Here is a 16,010-nt window from a genome sequence, read left to right as displayed (position 1 = left end):
AAAAAAAAAAAAATAAAGACCATATTCTGGAAAACAACTCAAAGGTTGTTTCCCTCTGAAGACCACTTGCCACATGCAGGGTATACAGACGCAACCTCAGCTCTTAGGAAGCTGAGGCAGGAGAACCACTCAAGCACAGGACCAGCTTGGCTACCCATGTGGGCAGCACAGAACTCATCTGACACACTTGCACCATTTGAAGATCACGGTATGAAAAGAGTTTATTAACAAAAAATGGCTCACAGGTGACATCTGCTGCTGAACCTGGGGACTGAGCACATGTATGAGCCACAGGAAATACAGGGGCAAAAAATTAAAACAAGCAGATAGTAAGAAAAACTGAACAGAAACACGTACTTCTCAACCCATAACACTGTTCAGACACAGCACTAACCCCATTGTCCTCCTCCTGAAGTTGGACGTGCTCAAGTATTTTAGTTTCTACTTAAGAATCGGAAGACAAGCAGAATCTGCAGTTGGAAATTATTACCTGAACAAAATGAAGCCAAGTGACTCCACTGCTGCTCTCCTGACATCGTCGTTGACATCACTTACCTAGGGGGAAGTGCAAGGTGATTAGAACACACATTCCATTAATAAGCTGATATAAACTTCCCATCACTTAAATATAAGTTAGGCCTTAATAGTATTTCTTCATTAAATCTTTCTCCTTACTATGTATATCAAAATATATTATGTACCTTAGGTATATGCAGTAAATAAACTTAAGAAATAATGCCACATGTAGGTTTTTCAAAGTCTTTCCTTGCACACCTTTACTCCCAGCACTAAGAAAGCAAAGGGAGGTGCATCTCTCCAAGCTTGAGGGAGATAATATCTACATATGAAGTCCATGACTAGCCAGAGTTACATAGTGAGACCCTGCCTCAAAAAATAAAAATAAAAACAATTATAACAAAACCCTCCTTTCCTTAACTTAGGAAAAAAAAAATCTTAGAATTCCACTTTGAAGCTTCTCAGATGCCTATGTAGCATGGCGAAGTTCAAGTCCAGAGCTACGTAAGAATAATTCAGTTGTAGCTTTCATGAGTTTTAAGGAATATCAAGCATTTCTTCAATGTTGTTTCCATACAATATGCTCTAAGATGAAGAAAAATACAAATGTTTTCCATATAACTCATACTATGTTGACTATGGGGGACTGAGTGAAAATGTCCCCCAAAGGCTCATAGGGAGTGACACTGTTGGGAAGTGTGGCCTTGTCAGAGAAAGTATGTCACTGGGGTTGGGTTTTGAGGTTTGAGAAGGCCAAGCCAGGCACAGTGTCACTCTTTCTTGATGCTGCCTGCAGAAGAGGACTCTCAGCTCCTCTCCGGCACTATGTCTGCCTGCATGCTGCCATGCTCCCTGCCATGATCATAATGGACTAAACCTCTGAACTGTGAGCCAGCCCAATTGAATGCTTTCCTTTATAAGAGCTGCTGTAGTCATGATGTCTCTTCATAGCAATAAAATCCTAATTAAGACAATGACCACACAAACACTCTAATTAATAATGTGAGACAAGAGTGTCTCTTGAAAGAAGAGGTAAGCAATTTCAAACCTTTCTGCACTGGAAGTGATGTCATTTTTCCTTTTCCCATTGTCTAGATGATAGGAATTCACTAAGTTCTATGTGGAATGATAACTATTTGAACTGGCAACATTATTCTCAATAAACTATGAAATCAAGAAGACTGTGAAAAAGCCTGCTGGAGAGTGTGGGCATTGGATTTTCTGTGCAGAAGATCTCTCAAAATAGACCATGTTCCCATTAGTGGTACTAAAGTTATTTTCACTGGCTAGAAAAAGTTGTTTCTTGATTTGCCTATCTTAGGATGATCAAATATTCTTACCTGATCTTGTCTCTTACAAACGAGAATGCCCCTTGGGGTAGAGTTTCAGAAATCACTCTCAATTGGTTTTGAAGACTATGCACAACTGCTGACTTATGGACTATTGTGTCCAATGAACGAGAATCTGAACTTGAAACCACTGATGATGGTCAGATATACAATGGATCTAACCTACACATCTGTGCGATGGTTTGAATAGGTACGTCCTCACAGACTCATGTGTTTGAAGCCTGGCTCATAGCAGGTGGCATTCTTAGAAGGTGTAGCCTTGGTAGAGGAAGTGTGCCACTGTGGGAAGTGGGCTTAGGGTTCTCTGATGCTCAAGCTATGCCAGCGTGGTACAGTCTCTCCTTGCTGCCTGCATATTAAGATGTAGAACTCTAACTCTGAGCTCTGTCTCTAGCACCATGCTGGCCTATATGCCGCCAAGCTTCCCATCATAACGACAATGGACTAAAGTGTAAGCCAGCCTCAACTAAATGTTGTCCTTTATAAGAGTTGCTGTGGTCATGATGTCCCTTCACAGCAATAAAACCTTAACTAAGACATCTCTACTGTCCACATGCAAACTTCCTCCTCCTCTCTGAAAAAGATTAGAGTACTTACAGCAACATGTAGCAGGCGTCGAATAGCTTTGTTGTTACCAGAGCCACAGTAAGCCATGGCTACAGTATACATTCCAGATCTTCTAAGAATTGGGTCCTAAGAAAGAATCATTCCTATTATTCCTCAAAAGTGACTGCTGCTGGGCACTGTGAAGCAAGCCTGTGGTCCCAACTACCTGGAGGCTCAGCGGGAGGTCTGAGTCCAGTTGTTACAGAATAGCCTGGGAAATACAGTAGAGCCCACTCTGAAAACAAACATCTCACATCCCCCAACCCTCAAATAGCAACAAACCAAAATAATAACTTATTGAGTAACAGCCAGACAGGCTCCTTTAATGGAGAAATCATGAACCTTAAAATAAGTCATTTGTTACTGATAATGCTCAAAGTGAATGGGGAAAATGAACCCTCAATAAAGAAGGAATTGTTCTTAATTAATTCCTAACATTTGGGCTGGAGAGATGTCTCAGCGGTTAAGAGCACTGACTGCTCTTCCAAAGGTCCTGAGTTCAATTCCCAGCAACCACATGGTGGCTCACAACCATCCGTAATGAGATCTGACACCCTCTTCTGGTGTGTCTAAACACAGCTACAGTGTACTTATAATAAATAAATAAACAAACAAATAAATAAATCTTAAAAAAAAAAATTCCTAACATTCTCTGTAATTATTTCTATCCTGCCTTATACTTTCTGGAACATCAAGTCAAGTTACTATCAATAGACCCAGGTACATGAAATAGACTCCTAGTTAGGAAACAAAAAAAAAAGAAGACAGGTCCTATTTCCATATTCTTTTCTTTTTCTTATTTTTGGTTTTTCAAGATAGGGTTTCTCTGTGTAGCCCTAGCTGTCCTAGAACTCACTCTGTAAACTAGGCCTTGCAGAGATCTCTCTGCCTTTGTCTCCAAAATACTGGAATTAAATGTATGAGCCATGGTTATATTCTAATTCATGTTTTCCTTATCTAATTCTTGAACACAGAACAATGAGTGGAAGGAATTTGGAGTCTGACAGCTGAATGAAATAATTAGTAATCCAGCCAATGAACTATAATGTATTGATCACATTACAAAGAAGAGAGTGACTCTGGTCGCCTGTTGCATGTAACACCATTATATAAAAAAAAGTTATCAGAAAACCTTTACCCAAGTAAGTACAGAAAATGCCAATGTTTTATGATAAAAAATAGTAAAAAAAAACAGTATACCTTATTAAAGGAGTGTTAAGCCAGGCAGTGGTAGTGCATGCCTTTATTCCCAGAACTCAGGATAAGAGGCAATCAGATCTCTGAGAGTTTGAGACTAGCCTAGTCTACAGAGCAAGTTCCTAGAAGCTAGGGATACACAGGGAAACCCGGGCTCATGCTTGAAGCATGCCTTTAATCCTAGCAACTGGGAAGCAGAGACAGGTGGATCTGTGAGGTGGAGGCCAGCCTGGTCCACAAAGCAAGTTCCAGGATAGCCAGGGTTGTTACAGAGAAAACTTGTCTCAAAGACTGGAAAACAACCTGTAGGATGCAGGGGAGAAAACAAGTAGACTCTTACCTTGTCACGACAGAGAGACTCAATGAGAGCATCAGCCTCCTCCATCCTCCCGTACATCACTAATGCAATGCCAACTGCTAGACCACGCAGAATCTTCTCGTGTTGAGTTTCTTGTGCATAGCCAACCATATCCTCAATTGCCTGGGCATTTTTAGAACCTAACATAACCAAACCTAAGGCCAGGCCAGCTGCCTCCCCTGGAGTAAAGAGTAAAATAGTGAACAACACCAATGTGTATAGAGTAAAGATAGCCAATTGAAAGTAGCACCTATTTGCATCAGTTACCAAAATAACCTTCTGAGGGGAACTCACATTTTTCTAGATTTATTTTATGTGTGAGTACTTTGCCTGCATGTATGTATGTGCAATCACATATGTGCCTGGTGTATGCAGAAGCCAAAAGAGGATGGTAAATTTCTCAGAACTGGAGTTATGAGTAGTTGTAAGCCATTACATGGGTGTTGGGAACCAAACCCTGGTCTTCTGTAAGATCAACAAGTGTTTTTAACTACTGAACTACAGCCCTTGCCACCTTTAAAAAAAGCATTTTATTATATATGTATGTACATATATATGTATACATGTGTATATGTGTGTGTGTGTCTGTACATATGCATGTCCAAGAAGATCAGAGGGGGTTGGATACCCTGGAGCTGGGATTACAAGCAGGTTTGAGCTGTCTAATGTACATGCTGGGAATTGAACTCAAGTCCTCTATAAGAACATGAGCTTTAAACTGCTGAGCCATCTCTCGCCAAGCAATTTTTAAAAAGAGAGACAGTGTATGTGGAAGTGCATCCATATATTTACAGCAATTTTCCTTTTAAATCTTGACAGTATACACCACCAAATCTTATAATAAAGTCAAGAGACATTATGGCAATTAAAATAATAATAATAACAACAACAACAACAACAACAACACTATCACCAAGTGTCATAGACTATCCTCAGGACACATACAGTTCTGCTTAATAACTTCCTATCTGCAGAAGTTACTTCTGTCAGAGCACTCTGTATACACTCCTTTAGAAAGCCTACATTAAACAAAACAAAACAAAAAGACAAGATAAACCTGCTAAATGGAGCAAATTCTGCTCCCTCTTCAACAAGAGAAAACTGTTTGATTTTAAGGACAAGAACTAGCTAGCTTTTCTATGGTGTAATGCCAATTGCAAAACTAGGTAAGAATTTTCTCATCTTGAGTTTTTTAATGGAGACTATAAAAAGACACATAAAAACATGACGAGTATATTGATCACAAAGTTTACTGTTTTCAGAAACAAGGGCTTACCTGTCACAGCATCATCCTGATACAGGTTTGTTTTCAGCAAATCATACACGTCCTGACGTGCAGTTCCCATTGCAGCCAAACCAAGGCCCAGGCTGCCTCCATGTCTAACAATCTAGGGCACAAAGCATTGGCTCCAATGATCCAGAACACAGAACTTAAAACCCAAACTTTCATTCTAAAGAACACATGTGTACATGCATCCACCCTACAACCCCCCCCCCCCCCCCCCCCCCACCTAGGCTGGTTTAGACTCACTATGTACTGAGGATGATCCACAACTGTTTGGCCCTATCTCTACTTCAGAGGGTGACTCAGTAAGAAAGATCAGATAATCAGGAGCCCTGTGGTAATCTTGGCAATTTCATTTATGATGTTTGTTGGCATAAACAGTGACTTGAAAAGTATGAGAAAGAAAAGCGATGGTCAGAGTGTACCTCCACTACTTTACATGAGGAAGACTGAACAATACTAAGAGGCAAATACCAATAAAGAATTAGGAGGCCAGCCAGGTAGGTGCAATCTGCAGATGTCTGTAGGCTAAGGAGGAGGAAGAGGCAGTACAGTCGAAGAAGCCAGAATGAAAAGGAGAAAGTAGCGAACTACCATGGTTGTGAAGTAGGAGAGAATGGGGTAAGAGCACAAGGCTGGTCTTCCTGTAGAAAAGGAGGCTTGGAAGTTGTCCATTTGGAGTGTACACTTCACTCTTACTGATGGCGGGAGGCACTCCAGATTCTTCTGGGAGTTCTTTCCCCACTGGCTGACCTCGGTGGAAGTGTCACTTAAGAAGCTCCCACCTTGCCCTAACTGAAGTGTGGGCACTACTAAAGCGTCAGGGCAGGAGGGTGCCCCACCTCTAGAACTGTAAAGTCTTCAATTAGGGAAATCTAAGGACGAAACGTTTCCAGTTTGTTCATCCTGACAACAGGACTGGGAAGTCATAACCCCCATTAGATCACTCAGAACTGCCCAGCTCTGAGTGAAAAGCTGGCTCATTAACATCTTCATTAACTATCTAGGATACTCTTGTTGAACTCCTTGTTTCGGTCAGAGGCTTCTGTTACTAGTGTTTTGTTGCTTGCTTTGTGTGTGTCCACAAACCATCTGGTAATGGTTCATGCTGCTCTATGTATTTCCTTTAAAATGATATGGTTAACCAGGTGAAAAGTAAGGTCAAGACAGTAATAACATTCCATGATATTTAAATAAGACCACTGCACGTTTTGTTTTATTTACTCATTCATTCATTCATGAATGACAGGATTTCTCTGAGCAGTCCTGGCATTCATTCTATAGTCCAGAACTCTGGCCTGGAACTCAGAGATCCTCCAGCCTCTGCCTTGTACGCGCTGGAGCTAAAGGCATGCGCCATCATAATCACACAGATGAGATCACTGTGTTTGAGACACTAAAACAAGACACTCTTGCTTGTTTCAGCTGGTCTTAAAGGACTAAGAAGTACAATTTGAAGAGAGGAAAAACAGCATGTGTAATGACTCACTGCTCTAATCCCAGTACTCAGGAAGGAGGCTGAGGTGGAGAATGTCTGAGATGGAAGGCAGCTTGAGCTAAAGAGCAAGACCCTATTTCAAGAAAACCAAAAATCAAATAAAAGCAGCATCAACACAAACCCCCAAATTACTATTGAAAGTACTATTTCTGGTTTCCCAAATTCTAAGAAATCTGCTACTGAAATACTGAGCAAATATATAATTCCCTTGATCATAATTCCCAGTAATTCTCAATCTCCCTAATCCTGCGACCCACTAATATGTGGTTGCATGTTGTGGTGACCCCCAACTATAAAATTATTTTCACAGCTACCTCACAGTGGTTGTGACTCATAATGTAAACATCTGATATACAGGATATCGGAGATACAGCTCCTGTGAAAGGGTTGGGTCAAGACTCACAGGTTATCAACCACTGTCCTAGATGCTCAAACAATGGGAATTTGGTTTCCATCCTAATACTTACATCATTGCTGGCATTCTTGAGCTGATTAAGGAGATAGTCAATTATGTCACCGCCATGATTGGCATGAATGAGACCCAATGCATAGAGACCTCCACCTTCCTGATAGGCTGATCCTGGAGAAGTGTCCTTAGGAAGGTATGTTGCCATTAACTGTAGTGCTTCCTTCTCATGGCCCTGTGAATGTGAGTCGCAGAGAGGTAAGGAAAACACTGAGGAAAGCAGATGCAGCAGCTTCTCTGTGGTGCCCACTTGAAGGCTGGTACCAGTACATGCTCTCATCCACCAATCCACCACTCAAACACGAGACCTTAAGAGACCCAGATGCAGCCTGCTTAGAAAAAATTGTAACTAGAGCTATTTTTTTTACTCTGTTTTACAAATGTTTCCCCAAATTAACTTCAACTACACGCCATTTTTATCCAACTGTTACAAAACTGCTTAGTCCTGACAGGAAGAGGAGGCCTACCTTTCACTAAGAAACAGATACTTACAGCGCCTTCTTCACTCCACCCTTCCCTGTCCCAGGACTGACTCATCTGACAACATATACCTGGTGATTAGCTACAGTAAACTTATGCTTCTTAGCCACCCCCAAATGGATTCCTCTCCAACAGCCAGTCACAATGAATAAAATATATTACCTTATGGATTACACCCAAGCTGGCAGTTGCGGTAAATTTGGCCCAGTTAGTGGCTCTGGCCAACCATTCCAAGTTATCTCTGTAAAAAAGAAAAGCAACCTGAGCATTAGGAATTCAAACGTTCCTCTAAGTAAGCTGTTCCCTTTTTGGAGAAAGCATCTAGCACTGTAGCCCAGATTGGTCTTCAACAGCGCTCCTTCTGCCTTAGCCTCCCAAGCACTGGAATTATAGGTATGTGTTCATATTCTGAAAAAAAACAATTCTTTTTTTTTTTTTTTTGGTCTTTTTAGACAGGGTTTTTTTGTGTAGCCCTGGCTGTCCTGGAATTTGATCTGTAAATCAAGCTGGCCCTGAGCTCAGATCTCCTCCTGCCTCTGCTTCCTGAGTGCAGGCATTAAAGATGTACACAACCACCACCTGGCTCTTCAGACTCTTCAAATGCATGATATGTAAATTTGAACAAAAGGAAAACCATGTATCTTTTTCCTTAAGTTACCTAGGGAACTAATAAACTTTTCCTTAAGTTACCTAGGGAACTAATAAACGTAATTACCTTTAGTTTAAGTAAATGTAAAACAAACATATATATCTAATAAGCAAAACATACTTAAAATTCAAGACTAGCTAAAAGTACAATAAGAAATACTATCACTGTAATCTTGGTTAAAAAGCCATAGGGGGTGGTGCGGAATGAAGAGAGCTCAGTGGTTAAGAGTAGGTACTGTTCTTACAAAGAACCCAAGTCTGGTTTCCAGCACCCAGGTCAGTGGCTCACAACCTCCTGGAAACTCAGCTCCAAAGAACCTGACACCTCTTCTGCCCTCCAAACGCAACTATACATGCCCTATCCCCAGACATACAGGAATATACATATTTTTAAAAAATTGCACCCAAGTAGAATTCTCCAAGCATACTTACCTAAGAAACTGGTCACTGGTAGTGCCACAGTGCATGAATGAGTTTGCTATTACAGTTGCTGTATGGCATACAGAATTTCGTACTGCATCCTACAAAAACAAAGAGACTTCCTTATCACTGGCAAAGCATTCACACACACGCTCATACACATTCAGAAGCTCTATTCTGCAGCAAAATCAGAAAACAATTGAAATGAGATTTAAAATATGAATCTTGGGACACCGCTTTATGTAAACATGAAATAGCTAGTATGTAAAAATAAGACAGAGTTTTTTTTTGAATGACCAAAATCAAATCTTTATTTTTTTATAACTGTATAAATGTGATCCTAATGTGTCCACCACTAGTTTTTCCGAAAGAAACATGCTATAAATAAGCAAACTACAACTGTATGGACTCCCTAGATGTCTCATTGGGCTTAATTATAGACCACTCCCAGTAATAGCTTTTTAGTATCAAGTGTAGCATGATGTTAAGCCACTTTAGTTCTTGCACATACATGTTGTACTTCTGGCTGATAATGGAAAAGAACTGCAGCATTACACTGTTAAGCTAAGTTGCACCCATCCTTTTAAATGGCGTCAATATCAATGTCATCATCCTTGTCGTCAGACTTCACAGTGTCAACTTTTGGTACACTGGCAGTCTTTGAATATACCACCTCAATATTTTCAGCTTCGTCTTCTTCCTCACCACCAGAAGATTCTTCCTCTGCTTCCTTCAACCATTTAATAAATGGCTCTGCTTTGACACGAATCTCTTTGGCTAGTTCTTTTGAGACATATTTCTTAGAGGCCTTTTCTGACCTCCTCTTCTAAAAGGTCTGCATCATACATCTCCTTCAAGATATGTGGAATCCTGGAGATCAGCTGAGCTTGATGCATTGCTACCACGCATTCCAAACCATGAAGAAGGTACCTCTGAGCCTTTTTGTTGTTATGACAAAAATCTTAGAAAATGGTGTCTGTATTTGATTTGCTCTCTTATCTTCTCATCAAAGAGAACTTCTGTCAAAACAAGAGGACCCATGGCTTTTACATCTAGCCTTTCTGCCTCAGCCATAATTTCTTTATCAGATGAATCAATAATGCCCTCTTCTTTCTTTTTCTTAACAAAATCAAACAGGATGTTAACACGCTCTTCTACAGTTCTTTCCAAATCATCGCTAAGTGTCAGACCTTTGGCATGGTCACTGATTTCATCCATTCTGCGCCTTTGAGCTTCCTCAGTTGTATCCTCCCCAATCATCATCTTCCCCTTCTTCCACACCATGTGGAGGACTAATTTCATTTGATGGTGGAGGGGGTGGTGTCTCACTGGTGGATACAGAGCCATTTCCTTGTCCTTGCCCTTTCTATTTTTCTCTTCTTTTTCTTTCTTTCCTGTACCAATGTCACTATTCTCAGGTGGGTTTTTGAGAATAAATAAGACAAAGAGTTTTATATGCACTATTAACTTAAGGTCACTCTCAGATATTTGTTTGTTTTATGGGACAGGGTTTTATGTCACCCAAACAGGCCTGAACTTGCTTGAGCTCCTGACACTTCTGACATCAGCTCCGGTCTGTAGAGTCTAGGAGTGTCACAGCCCGGATCAGTCACAGACCTGAAGTGTGAATGCAGATCTCCTACTCCCCTGCATTTAAAGGGTCTAACTACTCAGTTAAGTACTCAGACATTCCTACTTCTCTTCAGCATCTTGCCTGAGGTCTCCAAGGTGCTGAAAGAACTTAAGCAGCAATGCTACAATCTTCCCACCCGCACCTCTGCCAGTCACCAAACTATGTGCACATCACTGTAGGGAGGAAGGCATCTCCAGGACTGGGGATATGACCCAAGGCCTTTTACATCCCAGGCAGGCTCTCTACTCCTGAATCGCCTCTGGAGCCCTAACTGAGTCTCTCTATCTTTTCCTATTTGCAATCATGGACTTAAGGTTTCGGAAGGCACTACACATGTGCATAAATCAAACACGTTTTAGTCACTGGACAGCATATGGCTATAAAAAAAAGAGCAAATGTCTCTGGGGAGCCATACTGAGTAAGAAAGAAGAAAGGTTTTTTAAATGCTATTTATCTTTTTAGGTGAAAACATTTTACTCCTAAGAAAAAGTTTATTTAGTACACTACAAAGAGATCAGTGGGCTAGCAATAATAATGAGCTTTGCCTTGAAAGTACTATGTTGTATGTGAGGGTTCACGTGGGAGCATGTGCCACCTCAGGTGTCAGTCCCCAGGAGCTGACCACCTTGCTTTTTGAGACAGGGTCTCTCATTGGCCTGGAGTTCAACAAATAGGCTACGCTGGTTAGCTGGTGAGCCCCAGGGATTCGCCTGACTCCCCGACATCAGTATTACAAACATGCACCATCACACCCACCAATTTGTTTGTGGATTCTGGGGACTGAATTCATGTCTTTGTGTTTGCAAAACAAGCAAGCACTTGACCAGCTGAGCTACTGCTCTAGCCTTTTAGAACTAACTATGCAATCACACCTGTTCAAAAATTAAAATTTATTAGGATCAACATCTCAATAAACGTAACAATGAAGTCCGAGTCTGCTCAAGGATGAAATACAGTCATATAAACTATGTTAATATATTGACTGTGCTATCATGTTTAACTGTGAAGACAAAAATGTATTTAAAATGAAACAAAAAATTTGCCACACTTCTGAACAAGAGACCAGGACAACAGGAACTCAGTCCTTGCTGATTCCCTTCCTCAATAAGTACGACCCTTCTCATGCCAGACAGTCAATGCAGAGACACACTCACACATGCTGAGTAGATGTTCGTACGTGGAGTTGGGCCACACTCATTATTTTTACAAAAACTTTATCATCCTCTTGATTATAGGCATAAAACAAAGCCTCAAGAAATATAAAAGAATGCTCCATTATAGAAAACTTTCTACCTTTGTGTTTTTCAGAATCATGAGGTCTGTGTTATTATTTCGTATTAGGAACTGCAGGTGTAATTCAATAGCCATTTCACCACTTAAAATTTTAATCATTTTCAGTGTCTGGTCCTTGGGCTCTGGACTCTGCCAAAACAAAAAGGAATAAAAAATATTAACATTAATAGAGTTCACTACACTTTTATTTCATCAATCTTAAACCAATGAAAACAATCACACTCAAATGCACACATACATTCACACACACTCACATGCACACAGTCTTGCATACACACAACACACAACATATAACACACACTCTCATACATACACACTGTGTTTTCCTCATATTTCAATGACAAGATCTAAAAAAATTCAACTATCATTGTTTGGAAAACACACAATTTCCTTCATTACGTTTCACTAAGATAGACTACAAGTGCAAGAGAAGGGAACAATTTATTCCAAGGTAGCTTTCTGAACCAAAATTTATTTTATGATTTTTTAAATTTATCTACGTCTGTGTGAATGTATGGCATGTGTGTGCAGGGGTCAGAAGAAAGCATCAAGTTTCCCAAAGATGAGGGTGACAGGCGGATGGGCCTCCTACCACAGGTGACAGGAACCCGACTAAGGCTCCTGAAAGCAGCACAGTTAACTGCCCAGCTACTTCTCAGGACCCGTGGTAGCTCAGATTTACTTTTAAACATTTCTTTATTTTTATCTATGTGGGTGTTTGCCTTTATGGATTGGCTGCGCACTATTTCCATGCCTGGTACCCACAGAGGCCAAAAGGAGGAATAGGCTCCCCTGGAACTGGAGTTACTGGTAGCTGTGAACCACAATGTAGGTGCTAGAATTAAATCTGGGTCCTCTGAATGAATTTTCATAGAAAATCCATTTTTATAAAGTAACTCTGGCATCACAAAACAAAAAAACCCAAAACTTTTAAAAATTCAAGTATATATATCATGTATGTAAAACGTGCTGGTCATGGTGGTACACACCTTTAATCCCAACACTTGTCAGGCAGAATTCAAGTCAGATCTATTGTACTGAATTCCAGCCAGTGCTGCATAGTGACAGTTCCCCGTCTCCCCACCCTACCCCAAAATAATGAAGTAGAAGAGGAGGAGGAGGAAGAGGAAGATTAGGAATAAAAAGCCCTGTGAGAGTTGAGCACGCTCTCTGTACACTCACGGCATCCGGTGTCTTCCCGGCCGCTGCACTGGCTGTCTTCTCCTCTGTCTCCATGGGGTCACTGAAACGAGGAAAGCCAACCATCAGCACTTCAACACATCTCTTCTAAATAGAAGCTACAGGCAATTTAGTTATAGCGTAGATCTGAACTATGTCCAAATTATTCTACAAGAAAATAAACTTACTTTGTGGGTATTATTCAATAAGAAATAAGACTTTAGCATCTCTAAGATGGAGGAAGCAGTTACTAAATTTTCCCCAAATAAACTCTTTAAAAAAAACAAAAACAAACAAAAAACCCAAATCTAGCTAGCAAAATTCTTGAATAATAAATACAACTAGAACAGGGGACAAAAAATTCTTGTGCATTCCTAAATCAGGTGGAGATGGACCGACCACCAGCAGCTATGAAAACAGTGCTCAGTAAATCCTGGCATCCCCGCAACTCTAAAGCCAAACAACTGATACTTCCTGCTCGGTCAGAAGACAGTGATGGAGAGAAAATCATACTCTTGCTTTGTTTGCTACCTCATGAACACAACACAAGAGAAAGAAAGTTTCAGGGAACACTGAAAATAAAAAAAATAAGCTTAAACAAGCCACCTTTGTAAAAGTTTGGGGAAGCCAATTCTAGTAAAATAAATCATAGAAAATTATGATATAATAATATACAAAATTATATGAGAAATTTTATTTTAAGTAGTGGACATTAGCATGGTGGCGCACGCCTTTAATCCTAGCATTAAGGAGGAAGAGACAGGTGGAGCTCTGAGTTTGAGGCCAGCCTGGTCTACACAATGAATTGCAGGCTAGCCAGGATTACACAGTAAGACTCTTTCCAAAAGGGGGTGGGGGGTAGGGGAGAAGAAGAAAAAAAATGATTTAAAATAAAAAAATAGAATCAGGGATGGAGAAATGGCTCAGCAGTTAAGCTGTCAGTGGACAGCTCTTCCAGAGGTCCTGAGTTCAGTTCCCACATGGAGGCTCACAACCATCTGTAATGGGATCTGATGCCCTTTCTGGTGTGTCTGAAGACAGCTACACTGTACTCATAAATTAAAAAAGTAAATCTTAAAAAAAAAGAGAGAAAGAGAGAATCAGACTGGGTAAGAACATAGATTATTTGATACAGCACGCATGGAGCACTGGGTTCAACCCTTAGCACTACAGAGAACTACACAGTAGCCAATGCGCGTATCCCCCCAGCACTCTGGCCAGCCTGGGGAAAGCTCCTGAATTAGAGAAACTCAGAAATTAAAATGCAACTAGTAGAAAATTACAGATGAGAAAAAAAAAGCCCATAGAAAAGATTAAGTCACAATGAAATGACAGCAGAGAAACATAGAATGACTTTAAAAAGAATCCAAGAACAAAGAAACAAAAAATCAACAGAGAAACTTCTATAAATAAACAAGGGTAAGTGGGGGGGGGGGGCAGGAAACTAAATGCTACTCCCCTCATATCAGGAACAAAGGATATTCATTTTCATTCTATTCTAAAATACAATGGGAATCACAGCCAGGGGAGATAAAAGGGGACAAGGAGAAAGGAAGACGGGAAATGATCTCTACTGGCAGATGTATGTATGATTCCTATGTACAAAGTTTTATAGAAGGATCTATTTTTAAATTTTTCTAAAGCTAAAAAGTAAATAAAGAAAAGTACCATGTTCATAGATTATGGGCTGAATACTGTCAGAGTTACAGGTTCGGTATTGTGAGATTTCAGTGAAGAGATTCAACACAATCCCAGTCAAAATCCCCACAGGCTCACAGAAATGCCACAGATCTACAACAGCCACAATAAAAGAAGAATCAAAGTGTGGATCTGGGGGTTTGAGATGTATCTCAGTGGTAGAGTGTACAGAATTTACAAGGATCCCAGCAATGGGATAAAAACATCTCATATTATTTGATTTGAAGACACAAGTCTTAGTAATAAAAAAGGTAGTACTCATATAAGGAAAGACAAACAGGTCAACAAGAAAGCAGAGGGAGGAGAAAAGATCTTTCAGCCTCCCACAGAACAGCCCATTAAACTCTAAGCACTCAATGGCCCCTTCCCCCCAAACTTACAAATACTTCATAGTCCCCACAAAACAACATGGTCAGATACTTCACAGCAACACCGTCCTTACTCCGTACCAGTCTCCAGGGAATCTGCTTCCCATGCTGTGATGATCACCACTACAAAGGTGGGAGGGGTGTTATTTGGCTTACATGTCCCACTCTCAGCCCACCATGAGGACAGTCAGAAAAGGAACTCCAGGCAGGAATCTGGAGGTAGAACTAAAGCCGAGGCTGCAGGGAACACCGCTCACTGTCTGCGGGGAACACCGCTCACTGTCTGCGGGGAACACCGCTCACTGTCTGGTCCTGTGGTTTGCACACACTGCTCTTTTATACAACACTTGCACAAAGTGGCAATGCCTACAGTAGGCTGCCCTCCCCCTACTTGTCATTCATCAAGTAATTGCCCTATAGACCTGCTTACAGGCAGTCTGGTGGAGGGAATTTCTCAACCAAGATCTCCTCTTCTCAGATGACTACGTCAAACTGACACAGACCATATTAGCACATTATGTAAGTAATGCTTAGACTGTTCTGTCTAGGGACTGACCCTCCTCACTTAGTCAGTCTAACTGGTCAATGTGCTTGTGGATTTGGCTATGGAGCCTTGAAGGATACTTTCTAGATCTAGAATTTTGTTTAAAGTTTATGAGGAAGGCATTACAGCTGAAAGAGAAGAAAGATCTTAATAGGTTTCAAAACAATGACTCTTATTGCTAACCAGACAATTTTGGAAGAAAAAACATGCTTGAACAGACAAGATACAAACATATTACACTGCTGGTCTAAATATATAGATATGAAGGGAAAACTGCATATTGTGTGGGTCTAAGATATTGATTTTTCCAGAAGTGCAAAGCCCAGAATATTTAGAATATTCTTTCTAAATATTTAGCTCAGATGAATCTGAGACAAATACCTTGGACCACCCATCCCACATATTTTATTATAATTGTTAGCAGCCACACGTTATCTGACATACCTTCCTTACCATCCAATCCTGTCTGTTT

General features: G+C 40.6%; 1 protein-coding gene and 1 pseudogene across 1 annotated transcript in view; both read right to left on the bottom strand.

Moving 5' to 3' along the window:
• The window catches only part of Psmd1 (proteasome 26S subunit, non-ATPase 1), a 76,861-nt gene that overhangs the window by 48,127 nt on the left and 12,724 nt on the right, over positions 1 to 16,010 (bottom strand). The window contains exons 8-16 of the mRNA XM_031368250.1: positions 12,932 to 12,992; positions 11,750 to 11,878; positions 8,836 to 8,924; positions 7,918 to 7,996; positions 7,277 to 7,450; positions 5,303 to 5,414; positions 4,009 to 4,205; positions 2,463 to 2,558; positions 491 to 555 (exon numbers count right to left, since the gene is read on the bottom strand). Of these exons, the coding sequence (XP_031224110.1) occupies positions 491 to 555; positions 2,463 to 2,558; positions 4,009 to 4,205; positions 5,303 to 5,414; positions 7,277 to 7,450; positions 7,918 to 7,996; positions 8,836 to 8,924; positions 11,750 to 11,878; positions 12,932 to 12,992 (1,002 nt within the window). The remainder of the gene's footprint in view (positions 1 to 490; positions 556 to 2,462; positions 2,559 to 4,008; positions 4,206 to 5,302; positions 5,415 to 7,276; positions 7,451 to 7,917; positions 7,997 to 8,835; positions 8,925 to 11,749; positions 11,879 to 12,931; positions 12,993 to 16,010) is intronic.
• Positions 8,933 to 10,311, bottom strand: LOC116088688 (annotated as a pseudogene).

The sequence above is a fragment of the Mastomys coucha genome, unplaced genomic scaffold, assembly GCF_008632895.1.
Source record: "Mastomys coucha isolate ucsf_1 unplaced genomic scaffold, UCSF_Mcou_1 pScaffold14, whole genome shotgun sequence".
Lineage (NCBI taxonomy): Eukaryota > Metazoa > Chordata > Mammalia > Rodentia > Muridae > Mastomys > Mastomys coucha.
Note: the sequence above shows the minus strand (reverse complement) of the source record. Positions and strands in the feature narration are given on the sequence as shown.